The sequence below is a fragment of the Mustela erminea genome, chromosome 5 (genome assembly GCF_009829155.1).
Source record: "Mustela erminea isolate mMusErm1 chromosome 5, mMusErm1.Pri, whole genome shotgun sequence".
In the NCBI taxonomy this organism is placed as follows: Eukaryota; Metazoa; Chordata; class Mammalia; order Carnivora; family Mustelidae; genus Mustela; species Mustela erminea.
This window is the reverse complement of record NC_045618.1, coordinates 19189188-19217179: the sequence shown is the minus strand read 5'-3', so window position 1 is coordinate 19217179 and position 27992 is coordinate 19189188. Positions and strand designations below refer to the sequence as shown.

The following is a 27992-nucleotide window of genomic DNA, read 5'->3' as shown; positions in this document are numbered from 1 at the left end:
TAAGAACAGAAACTGTTTTTAATCAGAACTCCTTGCCTCCCTCTGTGAGGAGAGAGTAGTGCCGGGACCACTGGCGGGCTGTTGAGTTGAGCCAGTGTTGCCATTCCCCATGGCATTGGGAAGTGTCTGGAAGGAATCACACTAGAGGACCACACCCCAGCTGGTTAAAATCATCCTGCCTGGGAATCAGGATCAGGGCATATGAAGTGAGACAACTGACTTCAGCCCTCAGACCGAACTGTGTTTACATCTGAGTCTCCCTAAGCATCAGGTAGAACAGGAATTTGTAAAACTTCCAGAGCTGGATCTATAACAATGCCCAGGCATTTGCTGTCAAGACTGACAGACACTGCTAAACTTTCTAAGATGGCAGCTTGAACAAGTGCTTCCTCTCTTCCAACGCTGACCTTAAAATGAATGAAAAGGAACTTATTAAGGGGTGCCTGGGTGGCTCAGTAGGTTGAGTGTCTGACTCTTGATCTTGGCTCAGGTCTTTAGTTGTGAGGTCGAGCCTCACACTGGGCTCCACACTGGGCAGGGAACCTACTTTTTTTAAAAAAAAAAAAAAAGGAAAGAAAAGGAACTTATTAAGAGGTTTAATAGGAACAAGGAAATCTCATATGTACATGAATCTGAATAAATAGACTTGAATTTGCTGCAGCAGATGACACAATAACACCCCCCCCCCCAAATATCAGTGGCTTAACACAGAAGTTTGTTTCTTGCCCATGTTGCATATCCAGTGTGGGTGGTAAGAGGGCCTGCATGTTTGAGCCACTCATGGACCTGGGCTGACAGATTTTATTGTTCAGATGTTGCCATATTACCTTGGCAGAAAAAAAGGAACACAGCAAATCATATCCTGATGCTCTTAAAGCTCCTATGTACACATCACTTTGACACTTAATTTTAAGGATCAGAGTAGGTCACATGGTCACACAGTTTAAGAGGGCAGGGAACTGCATCCTTATCACTTCTGGAGAGAGACCTAGAGATAGTTGGTGGCCAGCAGCACACCACGGCACATGGAGCAAACATTTCACTATTTTGGTTGTCAAGCACCCAACAACGACTCCCTGCCCACCCCCCGCCGCCACCGCTGAAAGTCAGTCCTGATGGTCAGCAAACCCCACCCAGGTTGACAGAGACAGCCCATCTGTGGCATCCTTCCTGAAAGAGTCTGCAACACAAATGGGAGAGACCAAGGATACCTGAAAAGATGACCCACGGGAAAAACAAGATCACTCAAGTAATAAAAGTTGCAAAATCTCTACCAGCTATCCTTAAAAAGATTTGAGATGCAATGGTATCCATAAAACTAGTACAGAATGAGAAGAAACCATCGGAAAACAAAGAGATCTCAGAAGTATGACTTTCAAATTTAAAACATATGATAAAGGGTACCAAAAACAAGAGACAGAAAAAATGTGATAAGTCAAGTAAGTAGAGAGTTTGAGTTTAAAACACATTAAATATATGTTAATATGTACTAAGATATCCTTTTAAAATTCCTGCTGATCTTGTGTCAGGCTCCACACTTAGCATGGAGTCTGCTTGTCCCTCTCCTTCTGCTGCTTCTCTCTTTCTCTCAAATACATAAATAAAATCTTTTTTTTAAATGTTTCTTTATGCCAGTGCCACATTGTCCTCATTATTATATCTGGCTAGAAAACTTTAAAATGAGTGTCCGTTCTCTAGCTTTATTCCTTTTAAATATTATTTTGTCTGTTCTGGGCCTCTTACATTTCCATATGAATTTCAGGGTCAACTTGTCATTTTTGGCAAAAAACAAAAAGCTGAAATTTTTATATAGACCATGTTGAATATGTAAATCAGTTTCTAAACTATTCCCACTTTAACATTAAATCTTGTAATCAATGAACATAGAATGTCTTTCTGTTTATTTAGCTCTTCTCTAATATCTTTCAGTAACATTTTATAGTTTTTGGTGTAGAAATCTTGCACATCTTCTGTGAAGGTTATCCCTAAGTAATCTTTGCCATTCTTTGATGCTATTTCATTTAAATTGTCTTAATTTTGTTTTGAACTGTTCAACTCTAATGGCTCAAGCCTCATATCTTACAACCTTGCTGAACCTATTTTAGTATATTCCTTAGCATTTTTCTATATTGTAAGATCTTGACATCTGCAAATAGAGAGGTTTTTACTTTTCCTTTCTAATTTGGATCCATTTAAAAATCTTTCTTGTCTGGTCAATGTGGAAAGGACTTCCAGTGCAATGCTAAATAGAAGTACCAAGAGTGGACATCTATGTCTTCTTCCTGATCCTGATTTTAGGGGGAAAACATTAAAGTATTTCACCATTAAGTCTGATGTTAGCTGTGGGTTTTTTGTAAGTGCTGTTTATCAGGTGGAGGAAGTTCCCTTATATTCTTTGTTGAGTGTTTTTATCATGGAAGGGTGTAAAATTTTGTCAAATACTCTCCCTGAACCTATTAAAATGATCTTGGGGTTTTTGTTTTTTTATATAGATTACATTGATTTGTTTTTACGTGTCAAACTAACCTTGAATTCTTGGGATAAATCTTATTTGATCATGGTATATAATCCTTTTTATATGTTGCTGGGTTAGGGTGCTACTATTTTGTTAGTTTTATGTGCATATTCATACATAAGATAGCATTGTTTCTAACAGTAAAAGACTTGAAACAACTTAAGTGTACCTTAAGTGAGTAATTATGTAAGCTACAATTTAAATGAAAAATTAAATAGACCTGCACACACTCACATGGATAGATCTCCCAAGATACGTTATGTTACAAAAAGTATAATATAGTATACTATGACTATAATGTTTCTCCTAATGTATATGTAAAACATGGACAAATATAAATATTCTTAGTTTTCATGGATATGTGTATATAAATAAAATACATGAATGAATATACACCAGACCAATAGTGGCAGTTTTCACAGGGAGTAGAGTGGGATTAAGAGGACTTGAAATTTACCTATATTATAAAGTTCTTAGGAGAAAACATACATGTATATTTGTATAATTTAAAATACATAAAATTTTACAAAAATAAAAATAAATTCACTGATACACATAAGCCTGTGTCCTAACAATTAAAAGTCATGGTAGCCAATCACACTCTCCTGTTCTTCCTTATTGCTCAAACCTAGTACAAGCAGCTGGTACAATTAGAATTTGTATCACTAAAAATTAGTAATTTGGAAAGAAAATCAGAACAGGATCCATCACTGCACTAGGAAAGAGATAAAAAGACAACAAATACCAGCAAAACATTGCCAGGGAGAAGGTGAAAATCATGACCAAATGTTACTGCCATAAATTCCAAAAACTAGTTAAACAATAGCCTCAATAAAACAAGAACTCATAGCTAAGATAAAAGAACTCAGTGAAGATATAGTGAAGCAACAGAGGGAGATGAAACGTGATTTGGTAGAGCTACAGAAAGATGTCAAGGATGAACATGAATCCATCACAGAAACCAAGTCCACATGGAAACAAAGGATAGTAACATTGCTGAGAATACAAAAAGGAACATGGAGGACAAGACTGACAAAAATGAGCAGAGCAAAATGGAAATGAACAAAGAATCCAAAGGGTAAGAGATCAAATGAACACCATGGCAGAAAATCAGGCATAATTTGGTGTCCCCCCAAAAGAGACAAATCAGAAAAATAGATACTTAAGTACAGAAATAATATAGTGTCATATCCCAGGAAAAAAATCTACTAAACTATGATTAGCCTAATAGTTATCATATTTTAAAGGTAAGACTCTTATAAGCATTCAATCTAGATTTTAGGTAATCTAATAAAAACATCAGATTGGCCTCAATCTTTTCCTCACTGACATTCAGTGGAGCAACTCATAATAGTGGGCTTAGAGGAAGAAAGTGTGAACTAAGAATTTTATACCTGTCAAACTGACATTCGAGTATAAGAACAACAAATGATAATTTTTACTGTATTGCATTTCAGAAAATGTAATTCCCAAAAGCCGATCTCAAAGAGCACAAACTTGAGTCAAGTAAGAATTCATTGAAGAAACTGGTGGAAGGACACAAAATGAACACTAAATTAAGTTTTAGGACTGAGACTAAAACAAATGCATGAATTATTTTAGCAAAAGATAAATCTTACAAATAGATACAGTGTAGGATTCATATAATAAAAGTTGAAAGTAAGATGTAAGGAAGTGAAGCCCACCCAGTGTAATTGTGCTGATTTCCTCATCTTTTACTATCCAGGGATTAAAATACTTCACTGACCAGCTGACAAACCATATAATAGAAATGTAAATACAATTAAAGGTTAACAGAAAAATATCAGAATAAAAAAGAAATAAGTTAGCTAAAATGTATTGGTGAAGGAAAGACAAAGTAAGATACTGACCCACCTGCCATGTTAGCCATGAGCAGTGTGATTACAGTTTTAATACCCTGAAGTCTTCAGATTGTTTGGGGAAAAAAAATATGATTTCAGCAAAGCTTCAATATCTCTTCATAACAAAACCTTCAATATCTCTTCATAACCAAAGCTCTTAACTAGGATGAAAGGGAACTTCCTTAACCTGGTGGTTGATATCAGTCACATTAACACAACAGACATCATTTTCAGTGGGAAAACTTTGGAGGCATTCTTGGGAACATCATGCATAAGGCAAGGATGCCACAGTCTCTTGTTGCACACAACATGGTTTTGTAAGTTCCCACAACAATGGTGAAGGAGAAGAAATTAAAGCCATAATGATTAGAATGGAAGAAACAAAACTGTCATAGGAGCAGATGTTTCAATTAGCTTTATAGGAACCCGGCCAAAATAAGCACATTATAAATAATAAAAGTGTTAGAAAGGTAGCTAAGGTAGGGTATAGGGTATATCTTATGAGAGACACATCCTTTTTACTATAATCTTTTGTAACTTGAATTTTGTACCTTGGGCACATACTGCCTAGCAAAACTCTATTTTAAAGTTGTCCCTGATCTTTTAAAACTCTATACAATATCCTATTCATGTAAAATGATGTATGTATTTTTATATGCATTAATAGGTGCCAAAAAGGCTAGTCACCAAAATTTTACTTTTTTAGGGGGTAATTTCTGTAGTGCAATGTGTTCATTCTGGGGTTTTTTTTACCCTTCTGTGGTTTGAATTATCATGAACTATTTTTATAGTAAAAATAAGGCTAGTTTTTTTTTTTAAGATTTTATTTATTTATTTGACAGACAGAGATCACAAGTAGGCAGAGAGGCAGGCAGAGAGAAAGAGAGAGAGAGAAGGAAGCAGGCTTCCTGCGGAGCAGGGAGCCCGATGCAGGGCTCGATCCCAGGACCCTGAGATCATGACCCGAGCCGAAGGCAGCAGCCCAAACCACTGAGCCACCCAGGTGCCCCCAAATAAGGCTAGTTTTACTGTGAGAAAATGAGGAAATAAACCAAACTCTCAAAAATAGATATTTCCATAATCTCTATGTAGTTGGGCTTGAAATCTGTCCTTTTTAATGCTCCCCTGCTGACTCTGATGATCACATTTAGGAACCACAGGGGAAGGTTTCATAATCTAATTTGGGATCCTCATCTAAATTGCTGAAGCAAACACATATAATCCTTGTCTAAAACCCAGATGAAAATCAAAACAAAATGATCACCAGCCTGTATTTCAAAATCACACCATAGGGCTGGGCTCATTTAGTGACCCGGTTAATCAGGCAGCAGCCAGGTCCTGACCTCCTGCCCGGCAGCCTCAGCCCTACCCTCCTTGAATCTTCATTATCCCCCACTGTTTGGGCACATATGGGGTCAGAGGATGGGCAGAGGAAGGCCCCCGGCCTCCAAGGACCTCCCGTTATAGTTGGAAATACTCAAGGAGACAGATAAAAGACTGCACTGGGAGAGTTGTAGAGATGCCCAGAGATCAGCGGAAGCAGGAAATGGCCAACAGTGTGTTAAGGAGTGGTGTTGCCACTGGGCAAGGAGCTTAGCTTCTGCTATCATTCCATGAATTGGGGGACAGCTCAGAGTACAGTAAAGCCCAAAGGAACCTCCAGCATATAGAGTGGCCAAGGGCAGGCTGCCTCTGTGCTCCAGGGAGGGGCTGTTCCTGCAGGATTCCAGGCTGTCTCAGTCTGCTAGGGCCCCCGTCACTAAGTACCACAGTCCCCAAGTACCGCAAACTGACTGGCATAAACAACAGACTGTTGCTGTCCCACAGCTCTGGGAGCTACAAGGCCAAGATCAAGGTGTGGGCAGGGTTGCTTCCTTTGGAATGCTGGAAGGAAGAATCTGCTTCATGCATCTCCCCTAGCCTCTGGTGGCTTGCTGGGTGTCTTGGGTGTTGCTTTGCTTATAGAAGCATCTTGAGCAGGGAGCCTAATGCAGGGCTTGATCCCAGGGCCCTGGGATTGTGACCTGAGCTGAAGGCAGAGGCTTAACAACAAGCCACCCAGGCGCCCCCTAGAAGCATCACCCTGATCTCTGCTTCCTGCTTCCATGGGGTTCTGTGTACCTGTCTGCATCTGAACTCCCCCTTTGTAGAAGATGCAGTGCCCATTCTATTCCAGCAGGATCTCTTCTTAAGGAATCACACCTGCAAAGACCCATTTTCCAAATCAGGTGACACGGTGAGGTAGTGGGGATTAGGACTTCAACATAAGAATGGGGGTGGGTGGGGGAAGACGCAGTTCAACTCTCCATACACACAAGTGGTTCTTCCTGGAATTTGGGCAGCCAGAGGTTCTGGCCATAGAAGAACACTCTGTGTTAGTTGACTTGATTTTTTAGAGCTGGACCAGCAGCAGGCTCTGAAATCACCATAGGGGTGGGGAAGGGGAGGGTCAGGTAGATTTTGGTGTGGGGGGGGTGGTTCTACATGCACCTCTGATGGGGGGTGGAGGCGTGCTTCACCTTCCTGTTATCTGCCACCACAGGTTATATTGAAGCTACCATCATTCCAGCGGGAGCCCGGAGGATTCGCGTGGTGGAGGATAAACCCGCCCACAGTTTTCTGGGTAAAACAAAAAGAATCTAACTCATGATTTATGTTCTGAGATTTGGATCATCAGGCTGATTACGTGGTCCACCATCATTCTCCCAGGCCGTGGGTGTTACATTCATATCCAAGGTCTAACGATAGAGGTAATCACAGTGGACCACATGATGCCATAATAGTTGGCTAAAGTGCAGCCACCCCCAAGTGGATGGGGCAGGGGAGAGGGGATCAGTAGGAAGAAAACGAGGAATTGGGATGGCGAAAGTCCCCCAAATTCACCCCAGAAGAACCCAGAGCAGCCTTCACCTGCATAGCATGGGCACATTGCCCGGCTCTTGATACCTCTGGGGATGGTTTCATAGCTGGGAAAAAAGAGTAATAGCCCTAGAGCTAATGGAACCACAAAAGAACACTGGTTTTCACTAAGTTCTGTGTACCCCAAATTCCTTCTGGCCAACTCTATTGACTTCAGGCACAAATGCCTGTGTCTTTCTGTCAAAAGATGGGGTTCCATTCCAGGTTGGTCTTCACTGCCTTCAGCAGAACCATACTTCAAGCCCTAAGAATTTTTCAGTTGAACCCCTTCTTAGGCATTGAAGTCTCTCTTGGTGTATCCTAAGCTTAACAGCCAGCCTTTCCATTGGTCCTTGCAAATATCTGCCTGGTACTTGAGTACTTGTTTGTTGAGTCCTTCGTGTTCTTTATGCTGTTATAGGAACAAAAGAGATGCTCAGCCTTCCTCCTGTATTTCTATCTTGGGTTGGATTTCAGACTGGAGGTGGCTGATCTCCTACCCAGGTACCCTTCTCCTGGGCTTCCTTCTGTTACTGTCTCCTCAGTCTGTGTTGCAAGGTTCTATTTGAGATTGACAAGAATATACAAGACATGATCTCTCTCTCACTCTCTCTTTTTCTTTCTCTCTGGCTTCAAACTGAAGAATTAAGTTGTTTTAGCTGAAACAAAGTTATTCATGAAATGCTTTCATTTCAACTTTTATCACTGACTTTAAAAAAAAAAAATTACATCTTGGTCCACGTTCCTGCCTTTGTAGATACAGAAGGCTCTAAGTCTTTCTTTGAAATAGTCCCTACCTGAGAAACTGAAAGTCTGGGGTGCCTGGGTAGCTATCAGTTAAGTGTCTGCCTTCCACTCAGGTAATGATCCCAGGGTCCTGGGATCAAGCCCCACATCGGGCTCCCTGCTCCAGGGTGGAGTCTGCTTCCCCTCCCCTTCTCCCCCTCCCCTTGCTCGTGCCCACAGGTGCTCCTTCTTCCTCTCTCAAATAAAATCTCTTTTAAAAAAGAAAGTCTGATTAGACAGACATAAAACAAACCTATAGTAGGCAAGTTTAAAATGAAGACCACCATCCTATAAGAACTGCTTGCAAACACCGAGTTAATCCTCACACACATGCCTTAGAGAGAGGCAGGAGTGGGGCCAGGAGCTCTTGTTCCTGAGTGCCCACACCAGGGCTCACCAGCCAGCAACCTCCTGGGGTCCCTACTGTGTCCCAGGCAACCCTGTCCCCTCTTCTGCAGCTTTCACTTCTGCCATCCGCCCCACCTCTTTGAGGCCACTGCTGCTCCTGCTTCCAGGGTAGGACCTTACCATCCCTTAGGGTGACACCCACATGGCTCTCATCAGCCCCTATGGCTTTGCGACCCTCCTAGCATGGCCACTCTCCCAGTCTAGCCTGGCACCCTTCTCTGCAGTTGCCCCAGCTGTCCCTGCAGATAGAACGATGCTTATGCACACTTTTAAGGTGGCCTTGTACTGCTCTTGGCAGTTCCTGCAGAGCCATGGCCCTTTTTATTAAATTCCCAAAGACCCCACCCCCTCCTCACCAGCATTTTCTTTGGAAGCCCAATCACCTAGTGTCACCCTTTCCAGCTGGTACATCAGCCCTCACCTACCTGGAAGAATTTCTGCCCCTTGGGGGGCACCAGGCCTTGGAGGATGGCAGACATTGCCTTTGACCTGATCTCAGTATCCCAGGAGCAAGCCCCATTCCACAGTCAGTGGCATGGTTCTTCCATCAAAGCAGCAGCAAGCGAGTCCCTCAGCTTCTGATCCTGGCTTCCGAGACTTCCCAGTACCATTCCGGCCCCGACCCAGCCCCAGATGTCCCTCGAAAGTAGGAAAGTTATCTGTACTTTCCTGCAACAAGATAAGAAGGACAGAAGGGTGTCAGAATCCTTTAGATTGCTCAGCTTAGTAAAAATGAACTTCTCCCCAGAGCCTTTGTTAGGGCCATCTAACTAGTGAGTGCTGCCAGTGGTGGGGACTAGCTCTCCGGTTGGTTCCTCTCAGCTCCTGGAGTCGGCGGGCCACGTGTGGGGATGACACAAACATCAGTGTTTGGGGTTCCCAGGCATTGAGCCCTGCCCTGTTCTGCAGACCTGATTCCTCACTGCCCCAAAAGCATGGGAAAATATTGCTTTGCCTCTTTCACTGAGGACAAGACAGAGGCTCCAAGGATTCATTCTGGAGCCTGTGCATACTCCTCATATCCTCTGGGGCTGTGGCCATTTACAAGCATCTTCAAATCGCCCTGATGTGTCCGGTCATCACCAGACATCAGCGGGGGCAGGGGAAGGGGCATCTTTACCCAGAGAACACGTGTTACACTCGCACATTGCTTTTCCTTCTTTGTGTGGACCTAAAGGTGGCAAACCTCCATCCCAAGGAGATGGGTTCCATGTCTCAGAACAACATCCCCAGAAGCACTGGACCTCCAAGGGAGCTTAGAGCCAGCTTTGGTCTTCTTATCTTATTCCTGTGTTTTTAAATCCCTGGAGTCCAGGGCTGGGTGTGGGGGTGCGGGCAAATCTGAAGGTGGTCCACGCTCCTGATATTTCTAAAATGAATTCAAACAAGCCCTGTTTCCACTCGGGGCTGGGTGCTTTGGAAGCCAACCCAATGTAACTCTGAATTACTCTCTCACATTTGCCGGGAGCCGTTCCTGCAGAATTTCACCCCACCTACCTTCAGCCCACGCTGCCTGGCTCCCTGCAGCAAGGCACCTGGCACAGGAAATGCCTCTGCAGTTTGTGTCCACAGCTGAGAACAGAGCTGGCAGAGCTCCAGGTGGAAATACAAGGAACTAACGGGATGCCAGGATTAGAAGTAGGTTGACTGTGGGTCAAGTCTTCCAGTGGCATCCAAGAGGGAGAAAGACAGAAAGAAGCCCAACTTCTGCACAGCTCCTCACAAGAGGAGGGCCTGCGGACGGGGTCGGACCTCTCTAATATACCTCCAGCCAGCTGTAAGGAGCTGTTCCCCTCTCCCCCACCCCCAGCTCCCCAAAATGGCTCAGGATCTTTTCCCACAGTGCCTAGATGTCCAAGGACAATGTGTAGTTGTCCACAGGGAGAAAAAGGGCCCCAGGAGAGAAATGGACATTTGCCATCAGACCTCACATTATGGGCCTTTCCTTAATGGAATGGTTTTGTTCTGCCACAGTAGCAAGAGAGAGCTTGTTTGTGCCCATCTTCATCGCTCCAAAAGTCTCTCCAGCTGCTGAGAGGATCCTCATGGCTTCTAACCCAAATACATGGAAGCAAGCACTGCTCTATTTTGGATGGTGGCTTAAAGCATCCAGCCTCTGACCCAGACAGAACCAGCAAAGCAAAAAATTTTCCTCCCCTGCAAATCCAAACTTCAGACAACACAGATCAAATCAAGTCACTGGAGATTTCCCTTTGTTCGTCACTTTATTATTTGCCTGTCAAATCAAAGCGTGTGTAATCCTTTTAATAGCTCCTGTTTGAACTTCTGGACCTAAAAATCTTAATTTCAATGCAAGCTAACCTCAACCTGCTTACAGACACAGGGGAGCTTGGCTAGACCCTTGATGCCACAGGAATGAGAAGGACGGGAACTTGTAGGGCCCGAAACTTAACTCTGGGGCCTTCTTTCAGAAAACGAATGCAGCATTATGTCCAAGGCCTTGGAAAGCACTCCTGCAAAGGGCCTGGGTGCTCCCACCCCACCGGCTCTCAAACACCCCATGGAGTGCTAATGCCAGTGGGCTAGGGCATGATCACCGTTCCCACTGGCTGGAGCTGACCCAGCCCCACGACCTAGGTTTCCCATCAGACTCCACACCATACCTGTGTATTTGGTATTAATAACGATCTTGATGTTCACAGATTCTCTGAGGCTGCTGTCCCACCCTTCTGAAGGACTTGCAGGTGCTAAATTCCCATCTTAGCAGGAAGTCCCGGTGTCACCAGTGGACCGCAGCACCTTGCAAATTTGTGACTGTTGCTGACTAGATTCCTCACCGAGTCAATAGGTTAGAAGCGATCACCTTGCTTCTCGGAATTGCTGAGCCCCGATGTTGAACCCTGTGTTTTCCCTCCCGTTGCAAAATTCATCAAGGACTGACATCACCATTGAACTGTCCTGAGGAAGGGGGCCAAGTGGCCATCATAAAGCCACGTTGGAGGCACCCGGCTGGCTCAGTAGAGCATGCATCTCCTGATCTCAGGATTGTGAGTTCAAGCCCCATGCTGGGTGTAGAGATGACTTGAAAGTCATGATTGCAGTGCCTAGAAGCTGTCGTGAAGGTGGCCATAGAGTTTATTCTTTCTAGGGCCCTGTGGACCCGCCCACACCTCCAGAGCTGTGGTAGAGTCAGCAGCTCCAGCCCAGCCCCTTCAAAGCAAAGCCAGGAGCTTTCTGAACTCATGGGGGGGGGGGCACCACAGCAGCCACGTGTGACTTGGAGGAGCTCTGCATTCACCACGGTCACACAGACTGCTTGAAATCTGCCCTGCTTGGGGGGGTTGCATTTACAGACCCTGTAAATCTAGGCTGCTTTCCCCAGTGAGCTGAGTACCAGTGCTTCACCGTCTGACACGTTCTCCCCGCATTCAGCACTGACCTTGTTCTGTCCTAGCTGGCCAGCCACAGCCTGCCTCTCTCACGTCGCCGCCTCCTCTTCCTTGACCTACTCCTCCCAGGCCGCCCCAGACCCACCCTGCAGACCACCTCGTGCAATGTCTTTTCCACCTGCCCGTCTCAACCCTTCCCGCTACTGACAGGCACATCCCTGCTCTCGCGATCGCAGGCTGACATGTCCCGAGTCCCAGCCGGCAGTCCATCTGGCCACTGGATCAGCCACAGCCAGTGCCTCTCCCGACAGAAGCAGGGCTCCTCAGGCTGGCCTGCACACTTCTACATGCTGCTTCTGTGGGTGGTTTGAGAATTGTCCCCTCCTGCACTTTGGCTAGTCCTTCCCGGTCTTAACCCCCCAGATGTTTGACTTCTGGGATGGAGGTAGGGTAGCTTTCAGTGTCACTTGAAAGTGTCTTACACAAAGGGCCTAGGAGATGCACAAACAAGGCCGAGTAAGAAGGAGCCACCTCATCGTAGGCGTTAGTGCCGGACAGGAGCAGAGGCCCAGGAGACAGTTTAAGGCCTAGATAGCCTTCTACATCTTAGGGTATGACACTTCCGCTGCTAAGGATCCTAGAGTGGTTTCTAGGAGTCCATACTAGTAATCTTCTTTCCCAACCTGCCCTACCCCTATCATGGTTGGTATTTTAAAAAACAAAACCAAACCTTAAAAAGACACATGTGAAAGCCAAACTGTTCTCAGTTGGTGAGTATCAGCTTCAGGCACTGCTGGATCCAGGGGCTTAAAATGATGTCATGGGAAACTGTGTCCCTCTCTACCCTGGCACCACTGTCCTCTCAGTTGACTTTAATCTGGGTGCCTTTTCCCAGGTGCTGGTAATCCAGATTTACTTTAAGTCTCCGGACAATCCTATAGAAATTTGCTTCTTCCCAAAGTGAATGGAAGCCTGAGAACTGACTCTCACAGTCCAGGGTTGGGGGATGGCCCCATACCTGGACTGGGGATGAGTTTGGAGTCAGATAGAGGATAAACATACCCCCACAGGAAACTCTGGGTTGTTGTTACTTGGAGATAGAGACAGCCAACACACCATTCACAGCAGCCATAACATGTGAACAAGGCCAGGGCCGCAACTCTTAAACCCAAGGCCTCAGCCCAGGCACTGAGTCAGGGAGTCAGCTGATGCATGTGGGTGGCCAGTGGCAAGGAGAGCTGCCACTCCAGAGTGTTGTAAATGGGTTCTATGGGGTGAATCAAGCATTGTAGTGGTCCACATATAAAGAAACTAAAGAAACTGCCCATCTCTCTAACTCCAAGTTCTGGGTGGGGGAGGAGGGTCTCAACATGCTTGTGTCTCCCACCCCGATAATAAGAACAGTGAGACTTTTCTTCCCTTCTCCACCCTTTAGCGCCACTCTTCATCTTGCCTCAAATTCCCAGCCAGACTTCTAGGGGAAAAAATTGCTTCAACTCCCACTTGCTTCTCCACACAGAGCAGTGTTCACAGGAAGAGCTCTCATGGCCGCCAGGTCAGGATCCACAGTCCATGCCTGCCAGGCACTCCCAGGCCACCCTCCTCCCTGCTTTTCTTCCAGAAAGTCTTCCCCGTATGTCCCCGTCCCTGTCCCCCCACACAGATGCAGACCCTGAACTCACCTCTGCCACAGAGCCTATGAAACTCTACCGTGTTTATCTGTTTTCTCACCTGTCTCCCTTCCAAATGTTGAGTTCCCTGAGGGCAAGAGCTTTGTCCTCAACACCCAGTGAGGAGGCCCTGACTGGTGGTGTTGGCGGGGTTGTGGAGAGGGGAGGCATGTGTCTGCCACTCCCTGTGCTTCCCCGACTTGTTGTCTCTAGGACCGTTCCTCAAGGACTCTGGCCCCTCACTGTGTCCATCTCCACTCCCCACCAGCCTTCACTGATTTCTGAAACCAAATTTACGTGTGTGTGTGCAAGAAACAATTCTCCAAACCTACAGAGAAGTAGAAAGAACAGTCTGTGAGTTTTGTTACAATAAGGGTATATGGAACGCGAGACACTGCGGCAATTGGAGCCTGGAATGTGTTCTCTCCAAAAACAAGTATGACACTTGCACATTTTTGTATTTGTCGCAAAACTCTAGATGGAGGCTGTAACCTAAAGAATAATGCCAGAGTAGTAAGAGTGCTGAGCTCGGTATGTTTAGGTTCAGGTTGTCCAGTCTTAGTAGCTGTGTGACTTTAGGCAGGTAACTTAACCTCTCCATGCCCCTATTTCCTCATCTGTGAAATGGGGAAAATAATGCCTTCCGTCGGAGAGTTGTTGGGAAGAGTAAATGGGTAGAAGTATGCGTGGGGGCGAAATCTAAGACTGTGCCTCTCGAAGGTGGCTGGTAGGTTTTGGCTGAGGAAGGGATAAAGGAGCAGAGATTGTGTGTACTCTTACATTTCCCCTTCCCTCTTGTAGCCAGGAAATTTCAGTAGCAGGTAGAATTTCTTGAACGGAAATATTCAATTCCAAGAGGTAGAGCCTTCTCTTTTCTAAGCCTTCCCTGGAGTCCTGTAACCCTCAACCGCTCACTCTACACAACCACCCTGGATATGAAATCCTGACTGGAAGTCGCTCTACTGGAAAGCAACTCTTCCTGCTTCTTTCCTAGTTTCTCTTGGCAGTTCCTAGAAGCGAGGAGTCTTGACCATGCATCTCCTCCATGCACGCCAGGACAGTCTGGCGGGGTGAGAGCAAGCAGGGGGACCATCGTGCCTAGAGACAGGGAAGGAGAGGCCAAGCATCCCCCAGATGCTGGTGGCCTGACCAGGACCAGGTCCAACAAGGTCCTGACTCAGCCTTGGGGCTCATGAATTAAGGGCTAACAGAAACCCCTTTTTGTTTTCAGCTCTCGTCATCCAAAATCGGTATTAAATGTGGGTGTTTTATTTCTTGCCTTGGGAAGCAGAGAAGAGGGAAGGGGTGGAACTGATTTCACTGATTGTGGACGAAGCAGCATCTCAAAGCAATTGGAAGCATCTGGGGCATGGGCAGGGAGTAGGGTGGGGTGTCCAGCTGCACTTGGGAAGAGAGGGACGGGGAGCACCCAGGATGTCCTGGGAGTTTCATCGTTTGGGTGACGGAAGACTTGTTCTCAATCTGCTGTCGTTTGTGACCTTCTCCCAAATGCCAGAGTACATTTTAGTTCTTGTCATTCTTAAATAACAAAATGAAACCAAAACCACCACCACCAACAACAATAAAACAGAATTTCACTTTCTAGTCGTGAGAACAACATGACTCCAAACCTAGGCAAGGGGACATAAGAAAGTCACTGTCTGCACTCAGATAATAAATATATATCTTAAGTGGAAAACCAGATTTTTTACTCCTGCCAACCAGCAAAGTGTTGATTTTGTTTCTTCCAACACATTCTCTACCCAGTGGAGGGGTGAGCCAGCAGAGTGTGAACCCAAGTACCATGGAGCCCTATCCTCGTGGCATTGTCCGAACCCTACGTCAGCTCAGGATCCCTAACTCTACCATTTAATAGACCATTTCTTGGAAGAGCCCCCACTTTATGACTGTCGGGCTCTCAAGTCCTTAAGAAAAGCTGGATCAGGCTGTCAAAAGCCCCAGGTAGGTAACGGTTAAATGAATTGACAAATTTTGCTGAAGCAGCAAAACCATCTCTGTGGCCTTGGACACATTAAAATAGAATTCATCCATCAGGCAGAAGACCCTCTACCCTTGAAGTTTAGTAAAATGTGGTTGGGCTGTGCTTGTCTCCATCCCCTGGCGTTCTGTCACACAGGGTCCTGCAAATCTTGAGCTGTTTGCCCTCTGTGAGCGAGACTTCTGTTCTCAGCATCCAGAAAGCCCACCTTCTATCACTGCAGAACTGCAGACCCCCTCCTTTATCCTGTAGAGGCAGAGAGGAAGATCTCCAACTCACCCCTCAGGACACCCAGATTCCCCTGAAAAGGCCAACTGACGCCCCCTGATCCCATGATGTTCCCTTTTCTTCCTAGCTCTGAAAGATACCAATAAGAGATCCATCAACAGCGATTGGAAGATAGAGCTCCCTGGAGAGTACCAGATTGCGGGCACAACCGTGCGCTACGTTAGAAGGGGTCTGTGGGAGAAGATTTCGGCCAAGGGACCAACCAAGATTCCACTGCATCTGATGGTAACTTGCTGTGTTCTTGCCTTTGCCCCGAGCCCGAGGCTCCAAGGGGTCTGCCAGTTCCCTTCCTCCCTGGGGGTACCGAGGAGAGAAGCTCGCCTGGTTCCTGGTGGGTTTCCTGACACCTGCTCGAGCCTCCCTCTCTCCTGGTCTTCTCTTATCTCATCCCTTTCGCCACATGCCTGAGCATTTTCTCCTGCCCAGACTCCACCCTGACTCTTCACTGGCAGAGCTGCCATCTTTTTCAAAAGGAACAGACTCCAGGAAGGAAATACTTGGCCATGTGACAGCCAGGGAGAGACTTGGCCCCACTCAGAGTCTCTGCTTTTATATCAGATGGCACAGGTCCGCCCCACAGTTTGTGTATCCACACTGGAAACTACCTTTTGGAAATGAACTGTTTGACTCCATTTCCAAACCAGCATCACTCAGATTTTCCAGACTCGGCTCTGCCGCAGGCATTTGGGCATCAGGAGAGGGAGAACCAGGTTCCACAGGAAGATTGGCCCCCGGGGTGGTGTCATGGAACCTGGCAGTCAGGCCAGGTTGGGGCCACCTTGTCTTGCCTGTTGTCTCAGGGCAGGGGGACCCCATGAAAATGACTTGAATATCAATGATGTGTCCTTTTAAGAGTACTAAAGATCTCCAGAGAAAGGGATCCCACCATTTCCTTCTTACAGTCCAGGAGTTCCCATGACTCCCTTCTAATAGCTCATAATTATTGATTCCATGTCTCGTTCCAAAGCACGGGTTCCATGACCATTTGTGTGTCTGTAACCAAAGCACATTTTATCCTCTGTGCTTCTGGAGTCTCCTCTTGGAGATTCTTGGAAATTCTTTTTTTTTTTTCCCCCTCCGTTAATTTGTCGTCTCTGGCAACCTGCAGCCATTCAAGGTTAGGCGACACCTAGAGGAGTCGCCAGCCACCTCTCAGGCAATCTCCTGAGGAGACTGGCTCTGCCCACGAGCACCCGGCGGCCAGACAGGCTTCCCCTGCCGGCCCTGTCCCCCAGCCTACAATGAGAGAGCAAAGGGAACTGGTCTCCATGCCTGGCTTCAGCTATCCAGAAACCTGTGTCTGCCACAGTCAGCCCACTAAATCCATTGCAGAGTTGGCTCCGCACGTCCCTAGCCCCCCGGGACCCATGCCCAAGCCATTGCCCTGTGATGAGATTCCATCTTAGTCTAAGGCATTGGAACAAATCCTCCTGTCCTGATTTAAAAGGGGTTCAAGAGGAACCGTAAGATAAAAAAGATAAGACCCTGCAGCCATGTCCCTTGTTGGCTCGTGAATTGCTTTTCTCTAACAAACCCTAAGATCGGGGTGTATTTCCCTCTCTTGCCCAAAGCTTTCACAAACCACGAGGGAATTGTCTGCCCATGAAAGCAAACGTACAGCCCAGATTCATTCAGACCGTGCCTCAGAAACTAAATAAACTCAGCCCAAGTCCCAGCCCTCTTTAACATTAATCACTTTTCTCTCTTGAAATATGATTAGTTCAGGATTTTAAATCTAGAAATAAGAGTGCCCCTCTGCCTCTACAGAGGCGTCTGTTGTCCCCAAACTGGGGTGTGTACATGGCTTGCAGGGTCAGGAGCCCCCACAGAGTCACAGGGACCTGCATTTGAAACCAATTACACACTCACACACGCAAATTATACATGGCTGCAAAATTGCATGAAATTGGTTTCATATGGATTCTTGATTCACCAGTCTTATTCCCATACTGAGATAATAAAAATCTTTTAAGGAGGGTTTTTGTTTTTATTTATTTTTTTAAACTGGAGGCATTTTTCCAAGTGTATCACTGCAAGCCTGTTCCTTGGAGAAGTGGATGTTTATGCGGTTCAGGCTGCCCTTAGCACCTCAACCCTACACTGCAACTCAAGCCCTTTAGAGGGCTGGGAGATTCTCAGGGGCAGCAGGGGGACCTCCCCAGGTCAAGGCAGGGGGAGCACACTCTTCCAGGCCTCAAAGTGAACTTGATAGCTGCCTTGACCAGGAATGCCCACTGGTTCCAAGTCTAGCCTGACAACCCATCACCTCCAGCCACACTCTGAGAGGGCCAAACAGGGCAGGCCGTCCATCTGCCCACTCGCCAGGATTTCAGACCCAAGCGCCCCAGGCTGCAGGATGGCTCCCCACCTCTTCACTCTCAGCTTTAGGCCTTGAGCCAGGCCCTTGCCACCCTGTGGGCATCACCGTCCTAGCTCCCATGGCGGCAAGAAGGCTCAGTCACCCCTGGACTCCTCCGCAGAAGTCCCCAAGGTTCCTGTGTGGTGGGGCTGTGTTTGCCGTTAAGCCTGCCTCACATGCAGCAATGGCTGATGCTGGGGGACAGAAAACTGATGTTCATTTTCAAAGGACGAGAGTAACCCTCCCTGTTCAGATGCCTGTTTTAGGTCAAAGCCACATATTTGTGTCTCTCTTGCCTGCAAGGGCAGCTTCGTGGCTGAGTATGTGGGAACAGGTTCTTCGTCTGCATAGAGCAGCTCTCCCTGTGAGAACCCACAAATGTGCTCCTCCAAAGTCCTCGTCGAAGTGGGTTCTCTCCCCAGCAGGAGAGCCCAGGGCTCCCTACTGAGGGTCCACATACCCTACTGCCCCAGTTGAGTCTCTGAGGAAGCTGAGTCCAAAATAAGGGAGCGCCCCTAGACCAAACCAGTCTTGAAACCCAGAAAAGACCTGCTTACTATGGTAGAGAGAGCCAGCCACAGTGTGGCTTCGTTCGCCAATTCTGCAAGCTTGTAGACTTCTGCTCCATTTCAAAATGGCCTTTGATCTTTGCTGCTGATCCAGGTGCTGTTATTTCATGACCAAAATTATGGAATCCATTACGAGTACACCATTCCTGTCAACTACACTGCAGAAAATCAGAGTGAACCCGAGAAACCCCAGGACTCTTTGTTTCTCTGGACCCACAGCGGCTGGGAAGGGTGCAGTGTGCAGTGCGGAGGAGGTGAGCCACTGGGGTCATGGGCCTGTTGGGTCAGGTGTGGGGTCTTGCTGGAGGAGGGCGTGAACCCATGGCACTCTGTGGCCGGCGTGCAGGGTGTGGGAAAGGCTGGCCGTGTCACCTGTTTCCACAGGAACTTACTCACGCCCCACTGCAGTTCTCTCTGCAAAACACTCACTCAGTCCTCCAACTCCTGCGCCCACATAGCTGCTCTGCCTGTGGTACAGGGCCCTCAACCTCTACCCTGAGTGGAGGTTTAGCCCCTGTGCAGGTCCATTGCAGGTATGACAGGTGAGTGACCCTGGGGATGAACAGAATAGACCTTACCTGTTACTGTTTGGTGGAGGGCCCCCCAGATGTTTTGCCCCCAAATACTCTTTCCTCTTTGCCACAGGTACCCCACTATAGAAAGAAAGAAAGGGCCCCACGAGTCCAGGGAGACATTCCAAGCATGCCGCCATGTTTTAGCCAATGACTTACCCCCTCTATGCTAAAATTTTCTCATCTCTAAAACAGAGGGATCCACCCCTATGCCCACTGCAGGGATGAGACTGCCATGCTAAAAATCAGTATCAGCAAAGGCACTGTATTCATTACTGGGAGGTTTAGGGAGCGCAGGAGGAAGCCATTCACAACAATTAGCTAGAATCCCTTTTGTATTTTGTCACCCTGACAGGACATATGGCCAGTTCTCGGGAGGTGAGACACAGAGTGGGTGGGTTTTGATGGGCACAGAGTTAGGATGGAAGGTTCACCTGGACTCTGGAATGCCAACCCAGAGAGTGACTTGGCCCCATCAATACCCATTCCTGCATGGTCGCTGACCACCTAGATGATGTTTGTCAGATATCCAGTATGTAGAGTATATAGAGGATCGTTTTTGATTTAAGTGACTTGTCCCATTTTTCTTGGGTAAGAATTACAGCTATAAAGCGATTGGGCTTTCAGACACTACTGGAGTCAGCTGTGAATTGCCTGAACATCTTGGCTCACCGTCCTCGCTGCTTGTTCTTGGCCTGTTCCTCAGGCATCCCTGGCAGTCAGCACAGCCCCAAGATCCTCCGTTACCCCTGTCCTTGTCCCTGTCCCTCAGCTGTCCCCCTGTGCCCATGGCCCTCCAGCCTCCAAAGGCAGCACCTCCCATATCCTCGACTGCCAGACTTTTCCTCCTAGACAACTTACAAACTAAGCATGTCCCAGACAGAGCAGTTAGCAGGCTCCCTTTGGCTGGGGGGCCGGGGAGTGCTGTTCTCCTTCTGTCACTGTCAGCCCAGCGGCATTCCTATGGGACACCAATGACTTCCAGATTGTCCAGTGACAACTGATGACTCACCATTGTCAGACCTGCAGTCAGAGTTGAACCGTGGCTTGAGGTAGCCCCGTGCTGCTTATGCTCATGCAAGTCTGCTTCTGCAGGCAGTCAGAGCTGATGGTATTGTTCAGGATTCTGCAGGAGGCAGATTGAGTGAGGAATCTGGGGTCCAAAGAGTTGTGCCTGACATCCTCTTATTCTTATATTGCTACACTCCCCAAATAATCATAAAAGCAGAAGGTAACTAACATGAGTGCTAACCCTGACTGGGCTCTGTTCTAAACACTCTTTGTGTATCAGTTAGTTTTAACTGTCCCTGAATCACCCTAAGGCACAGGGAGGTTAAGTGGACCAGCCTGGTTGAGGAAACTGAGGCACAGAATCATGGCGGCTAGCTGTCAATCCTGTGATCATTATGCCGGTGATCGAGCCAAACTTGAGCCCAGACAACCTGGCTCTTGAAGCTACCCTCCTAGCTCCTATTTATCCTTCTCCATGGCCAAGCCATGGCCAAGCCATGTGTAGGATGCTTTGGGGAAACCCAGGGAATGGCTACCCCCATCTGGGGTAACCAGTTAATGACGTCCCCAAATGCAGGTGATGCCGAGGACATATAGCTGTTGGCCAGCTAAACAAATTCTCAGACTAGCTCTAGACTGCCCATGTGGAGGAGACAGGTCGGTGTGCCCTTCAGACCAACCTCCCTGTTGTCACTGCTGTCCAGCAGTTCTGGAGGGATTCTCCAATAGGTAGCTATGATTTCTGGTAAGGACTAATGTACAAATGTGTAATCAAGACCAGATCTCTGTAGACTTTAAATATCAAAAGAACAGATAAAGAGATTGGCAATCTTTGTTGGAAATTAAAGTCCCAAATTAGAACTTTGGCCTCTGTGGATCCCAGGCTGTCCGAAAACATAGCTAATCTGCGGTGTCACCTTTTTCCAGTCCTGTTATAGAATCTTCTTCCTGCCTCATACTGCCCCTGCTATGTCATACACACCCTCATCCCTAATATTATGGTTCTTTCTCTGACAACCAAAAAAGAATGATAACAGTCACTTCACTAACAAACTGATCAAAAGATGCACCCAAATGCTGCTCTATCTGCATGCATGTATGGCCTTTCCAGGTGGGAGAGCCACTGATGCTCAGATCCCTGTGGTTTGGTTTCCAGGGGAACGCAGAACCATCGTGTCCTGCACACGGATTATTAATAAGACCACAACTCTGGTGAATGACAGTGACTGTCCTCAAGCAAGCCGTCCAGAGCCTCAGGTCCGAAGGTGCAACTCACATCCGTGTCAGTCACGGTAAGGAGCTGTGTTCTCATGCTTGGACCCTCCAGGGTCAGGGCAAAAACACCCAGCGGGGGGCGGGGGGTAGTGATAGACAGTTGATCCCACAGTACCTCTCTGTACCATGTACTATTGTTGCTGCTCAGTGATTTTTGCTTGCTTGAAATACTGATTAGCTGGCTATGAAGCCAGGACTCTGAAAAAAATGTATAATCCTAGCTAGAAAGCATTTTTTAGCACGACCCTAAGAACATCTCATGGAGAAAAAAATCATCACATACTCTCAGCTGATACATGTCGGCTGCCCCAAGTTATTTTGTCTAAGGAGAAAAGGAAATCGCAGAGTCTGAGTGCCCATGAGTGAGTCACACAGGTTAGTGTTTGTGATGGGTCTGTTTCGGCAGCTGAAACTAACACCAGTGAGTGTGGATCTTGGTGTTCGTTGTTTGGAATCTGTCCGAAGTTCTTATGGATTCCATGGCCATGATACTTCATGTACTCTGAAGTGAATTTTCTGAGGCTGTCAACTGAGATGAATTGTGTGAAATGTGCTTGTCAGTTAAGCTTTTATTTCTGGTCATTTCAGTGAGACATTGCATTATACTGTGATTAGTAGAGTGTGTAATAGCACCCCTGGCCTCCCATTCTGCTCTGGGTTGAGGTGTATGACTTTTGCTTGGTGGTTCTGTGCATGTTTTTTTTCTGTAAAGAATCTGGACTTTTGACGTGGCAGTTTTGTAAACTCAACTTGGGCTTCTTGCCTGATGCAGAAGTTTCACAAAGCATGGGGTTTTAGTGCCATCCCCTTTTGCCTTGTCAAACTGGTCAAGTGTGCAAGTGGGAGAGGGAAGATAGGTGGGAAAGCAAGAGGTGAGACTTATTTCATTGGTGGTGTGTGGTCCTTAGCAAATCAAGAATGAAGGTAGATGGGAGGGTGGGTGAAGGGGATTAAGAGGTATGAACTTCCAGTTACAAAATAAGTAATGAATGGAAATGGAAGAGACAGCATAGGGAATATAGCAAGATGGTGGCAGTGTTGTCTGCTGACAGATGATGAGTATACTTATGGGGAGCACTGAGTAATGTATTAAATTATTGAATCATTATGTTGTACATGTAAAAGTAATATAATGCTGTATATTAATTATACTTCACTTTAAACAAAGAAAGACATCCTACCCTAACCCTGAAGGTCATGAGGAACAACTCACTTTGGGAAGTCTTCTCAAGCATCTAGCTATGAGCAACCACCCCACAGACTCCTCAGTTGATGAATGAATCAACTGCACGCACACCCAGGGGCAAAGAAGGAAGACCTTGCCGCTATGACAACCCAAAGATCAGACAGGCCACAGAGACAGCTCAGCTCTGTGACATACTAGAAAGTAGGATATGTGAACCTAGAAGGGGGCGGTCAGCATGGGCTCAAGGGCATTACTGAGCAAGAAGGATCTTAGGGAACAGTCAGTAATCACATTTTAAGATCATTTATGATTTCAAACTACTTTAGTGCCCAGAGATTTCTTAAATTATGCATATAAGCCAAGTAACATAAAACATGAAATCAGAGTTGCTCTGACTGAATTGAGACACATATGTGATGAGGAAGAGTAGCCTAGTGCATTCTGCCCTCCCTCGTATCACAGTAGGCCCAAGGAATGGACCAAGGAATAAAGCTTACAAACTATCAGGGGCTGTCTGCTTTCTATAATGATGGGGATGCTTTTATTGGACCAACCTTCAATATTCTTCACAAGGATACTCTTAACTGTGCTGATCACATACTGTATTTGGTAGCCACCAGCTAGTCCAAATTGAGATGTGCTATAAAAGTAAAAATATACACCTGATTTTAAAGATTTAGTATGGAAAGAGATTAAAAAATATCTTAGTAATTTTTAGTACATGTTGAAATAATTATGCCTCGGACACATTGGGTCAAATATAACACATTATTACAATTAAATTCACTGGTTTCTTTTTACATTTTAATATGGTAGTAGAAAATTTAAATTACATATATAGCTATGTCTTAATTCTGTTGAATGGCAGTGATGTAGATTAACAAAGCATTCACAATGTTCAGAATATACTCCAAAATTACCAGACATAGAAAAAAAAAACCAGAAAAATGTTGTCCATACATTAATGGAAATGGACTCCAAGATGACACATATGTTGAGATTAGCAAACAAGAATTTTGAAGCAACTATTACGCTCAAAGACATAAGAAAAAATATAGTCACAATCAATGAACCCCTAGTAAATCTAAGCACAAAAAGAGACACTCTAAAAATGAACCAAACTTTAGGACCAAGAAACACAGTATCTGAAACTTAAAAATAAAATCTCTTTGATGGGCCTAACAGCAGATGATGAAAAAAAGAACAAACTTGGAGGTGGAAGAATAGAAATTCTCCAGTCTGGAAAAACAGGAAGAAAAGATTGTTGACAATGACCAAGACTCAGTGATCTGTGGGATAACATCAGGCATACTGATATAAGTATAATTAGAGGAAGAGGAGAAAAATAAAGCAGAAAATAATCAAGAGACAATGACCAAACCAGGTTTAGTGAAAGACAGAAGATAGGTAATTATGTCACTTCTTGAGTATTTCCACTAGATTCCAGGGGAATTCAAAACTCCATGACAAAGTCTCTCATCATCACACCAAGAGGCCACCTTTATGATTTTTGCCACACACAGGTACTCCAGGAGGGGACTTCACTGTACTATAAAACTACACAGAAAACCTTGTAGGAAAACACATACAAAGAAGTCACATCACGCAGCATGCATTAACAAAGGTATGCACCCTTTAAAACAGTGCTACAGAGCTGCTGTAAGCTTGGATGAAGCATAATGGAGTGTGTATGTAGAGGGAGAAGGGGTAGGTGTGGCTCCAGATCACTCACAGAACATTCTGAGAGACCACAGGCCTGCAGTCTTGCCCTGGTTGAACACAGGTTGAACATACCCACTTTGGACTAAAAGTAAGTTCAAAAGCACATGCTTAGTATCTCCTTAGAATAAGGGTCAGCAAACTTTTTCTGTAAAGGCCTAGATAATAAGTATTTTTGTGATTTTATAGGCCACATATGGTTTCTGATGTCTGGTTTTCTTTGTTTTGTTTATAACCCTTTTAAAAATGTAAAAACCATTTTTAACTCCTGGTTTGTGCAAAAACAGTCTGCAGGCCAGACTTGGCCCAGACTTTGCCAGCCCTGCCTTAGATTATTACTTACCCTTGCCTTGCCCTCTGACATGTTGGAATCACAACCTCAATACAAGCCCAAGCTCTGAAGGTACAACCTCGGGAAATACATTTTCTTGTTATACAAAGAAGGACATGTCATTATACTGGGTTACTCTGCAGTGCCCAGTTGTTCAGTGCCCTTTTCTAAAGCAGTCAGCATGACCCTGAGCCGTCAGTACAACATTGGGAATTTCCTTCATCCAACATGCACCTGTCAAGCACCTTCCCATTCACCAGGCCCTGTTTGAGGTACCAAGGTATTTCGAGGTGAGAAATACACACAAAGTCTTCACTGTCATGGAACTTGATAAATACTAACTTTCTCTCTCCCTCCCTTTCCGACCTACCTTTCTGGGTCAACTGTTTTTCCTTCCTGACCCGCTTTTTTCCATTCCCTTCCTGACTCCGTAAAATCACACAAATCAGACTTAAAGAATGAGTGGAATTTCCCAAGGCAAAAGACAAAATGAAATTGATAGAAGATGGCACCTGAAATTTGTCTCAGAGCCTAGACAAGAAATGCTTCACTGCCTCCTCTGGTTTGGTTTCATTTGCTGGTTATTTAGTTGTTTATTTTGAACCATCTGACTTAATACTGTCTTGAAGAACCCATTTGACAGAGCCCCACATAAGAATGAAGTATCATGGCTCATCAAAGAGTATTTATTGTTCGGCTGAAAGAAATGTGTGATCTGAGAGATTTTAAAACTCCTGTTAGTCTTAGTTGTATTTATTTATATTTAAACATGCAGAAGCACACACACATGTATATATATACACATATACACACTATATATATATGCGTATGTTATGTGAAGATACATATATGCATACATGTTTACACACACACACACACACACACACACACACACTTGGACAATAAAACTTGATTTATTACAGAGTGTGATCTAGTTGACCTGAGTCTTTCTTCAAAACATCTAGTAATATGGACTTAGGCTGGTAGGTGAAGAAAAGTGGAGAGTGGCTTAGAAAATTACTGCTAAGTAATCAGATTTCTTCTATGAGTAAAGAGCTGAACTTTGATAAAAGGGGTGGGTGTGGAGATGTGAAGGGTCTGGAGGAGAAATGGCTGTTTCAGGTGGGGTGGGCATGCCTGGAAGACAGAGCCTGGAAGCTGGAAGGAGAGCCCGAGAACCCAATGGTGTAAATTTTATTGAAGAAGCCAAAATGCAACTTGCTGTTGAATCTGGCAAGGCGAAAGAGCCTTTCTATATTATTATTACTCTTTGACCTTTAAAACAACAGCAATGTTTGTCTTTTCCCTTATATTTTTCTTTATTTCTCCTGATCTCCTTTTAATTTTCTTCAACCCTCTTTTTCCATCAAGTTCCCGACAGTTTCCCTTACCTTCCCAACGGCACACCATTAGCACCTCTTTATTCTAATCCTGCCCCTAGCTCTGTGGATACTTCTCCCAAACCCTGCCATAACCATATGGAATCTGGAATCTGACACACAAGGCAGATGGCCTCTCTCCAGCATCTTGCACACCAATACAAACACATCGGCAAACCTGGCCCCCGACATTGGCAGGAAAGGCAGAAATCACAGATCCGTTCAGCTGTTATGACTGTGGCCAGCAGTCTTCACCTTGCTGACCACAGTCTGCAGGGAAGAGGCCCCACCATCATTCGGCATCCAAAGAGTAACGCTGTGTTCCAGGTCCTTCAGACCCAGGCCCCAATAGTGCTGGAGTAACGAGGGTGGGGTATGACAGGGAGATGGGCTCATTCTGGAACACATAGCTCATGCTACCCCAGATTTAATATTCTTACAGTCTCTTAGAGCTTGTTGGCCACTTTGAAAAGGCCATTCCAAGCTATTAGATGTTTCCCATAGGATCTGTGATTTGAACTCCTTCCCAGGTAGCACATACTGTACTGTACAATGGATTAGAGTGATTCAGAAAAGAATATTTAATATTGTACTGCCAATTGAGTTGAATAGTCATCTGCAGGGAAGTGTATTTGATTTTAAATCTGTCCTCTTTGCTCATTATCTTAACCAGGTGTGTCTTGTTTTAGTTAGAATGGAATGGAATCCCTCATGTTTTTATGAAAGCATGTTATGTGTGTGTATATGTGTGAGTTCATGACTTAAGAATGAAACCTAGAACATGTAGATCTTCAGGTAGAGCCAAAATCTGAAAAGATACCATTATTTAATCCATTTCTAGCTAGTCAAAAACCTAAAGCTTTCCAGTTTTCTGCTTTCCTTGAAAATAAAATAGGTAAATCTGATTGCCATACCCATCTCCCATGCCCTAGATGGGAGAAGCTGGAGGAAGCCACCTTTGGCACCACCTGCCTCCTGGGGCAAAACGGGAGCCACAAAGCAGGACTGCTCCCATGGACAGGAGGGTGAGGTCTGAGGTTCCTACAGGTCAACAGTGATAGACTGGGGATCTCCAGAGTGGGGCACCACTCTTTCAGGCTTGCCCCACTCTTCAGACACTTGGGCATATGGATCTGGGGTGGGGGCACCCCACAAGCCATGTGAAGTAAAGAAGCAGTGCCTAGGAAGGGAAAGCTGATGAATAGCATTATTGGTATATTACATCCCTTATCCATGGTAGAGGAATGGTGAGGAGAAGTTCAGTTGGATCTGAAATCTTTCTTCCAATACTACTTAAATGCCAGAACTTCACTTATATTTAAATTTAATAGTAAAGTTTTGAAGCCTTTAGTTATTTAAGTTAGGAAACATTCCTAACTTGGATGGAGATGGAGAAAGAGAAAGAGAAGATGGAGAAAGAGAAAGCATTTCAGAGTGTTGATTTGCATTTGATAATTCTGTTTTCTGCCCTTTGCTGCCATACTAACCCTTCAGTCATTTGAATATCTCCCCTGACCCCCAACACTCAACAAGACTTTGCATATAGACCCAGGGTTCCATTAAGAGGCCCTTCCCTCGGGGTGTCTGGGTGGCTCAGCCATTAAGTGTCTGCCTTCGGCTCAGGTAGTGATCCCAGGGTCCTGGGATTGAGCCCTACATTGGGCTCCCTGCTCAAAGGGAAGCCTGCTTCTCCCTCGGCCACCCTGACTGCTTGTGTTCCCTCTCTCACTGTGTCTCTCACTGTCAAATAGATAAAATCTTAAAAAAAAAAAAAAAAAAAAGGCCTTCCCTCTTGCTCACTTTTCTGAGTCATAA

General features: G+C 45.6%; 1 protein-coding gene and 1 long non-coding RNA gene across 5 annotated transcripts in view; one reads left to right on the top strand and one right to left on the bottom strand.

Moving 5' to 3' along the window:
* Positions 1-27992, top strand: part of ADAMTS17 (ADAM metallopeptidase with thrombospondin type 1 motif 17) — a 326270-nt gene that overhangs the window by 236358 nt on the left and 61920 nt on the right. For all 4 annotated transcript variants that reach the window (XM_032342200.1, XM_032342198.1, XM_032342199.1 and 1 more), the window contains 4 exons: positions 6920-7000; positions 15844-16001; positions 18799-18958; positions 21444-21579. In XM_032342200.1, the coding sequence (XP_032198091.1) occupies positions 6920-7000; positions 15844-16001; positions 18799-18958; positions 21444-21579 (535 nt within the window). The remainder of the gene's footprint in view (positions 1-6919; positions 7001-15843; positions 16002-18798; positions 18959-21443; positions 21580-27992) is intronic.
* On the bottom strand, positions 21-20401 carry LOC116590444. The gene is made up of 5 exons (XR_004285615.1): positions 20289-20401; positions 19097-19256; positions 18693-18857; positions 8895-9138; positions 21-407 (listed from the first exon to the last, which is right to left on the bottom strand). It is a non-coding gene; the product is annotated as an uncharacterized LOC116590444 (long non-coding RNA).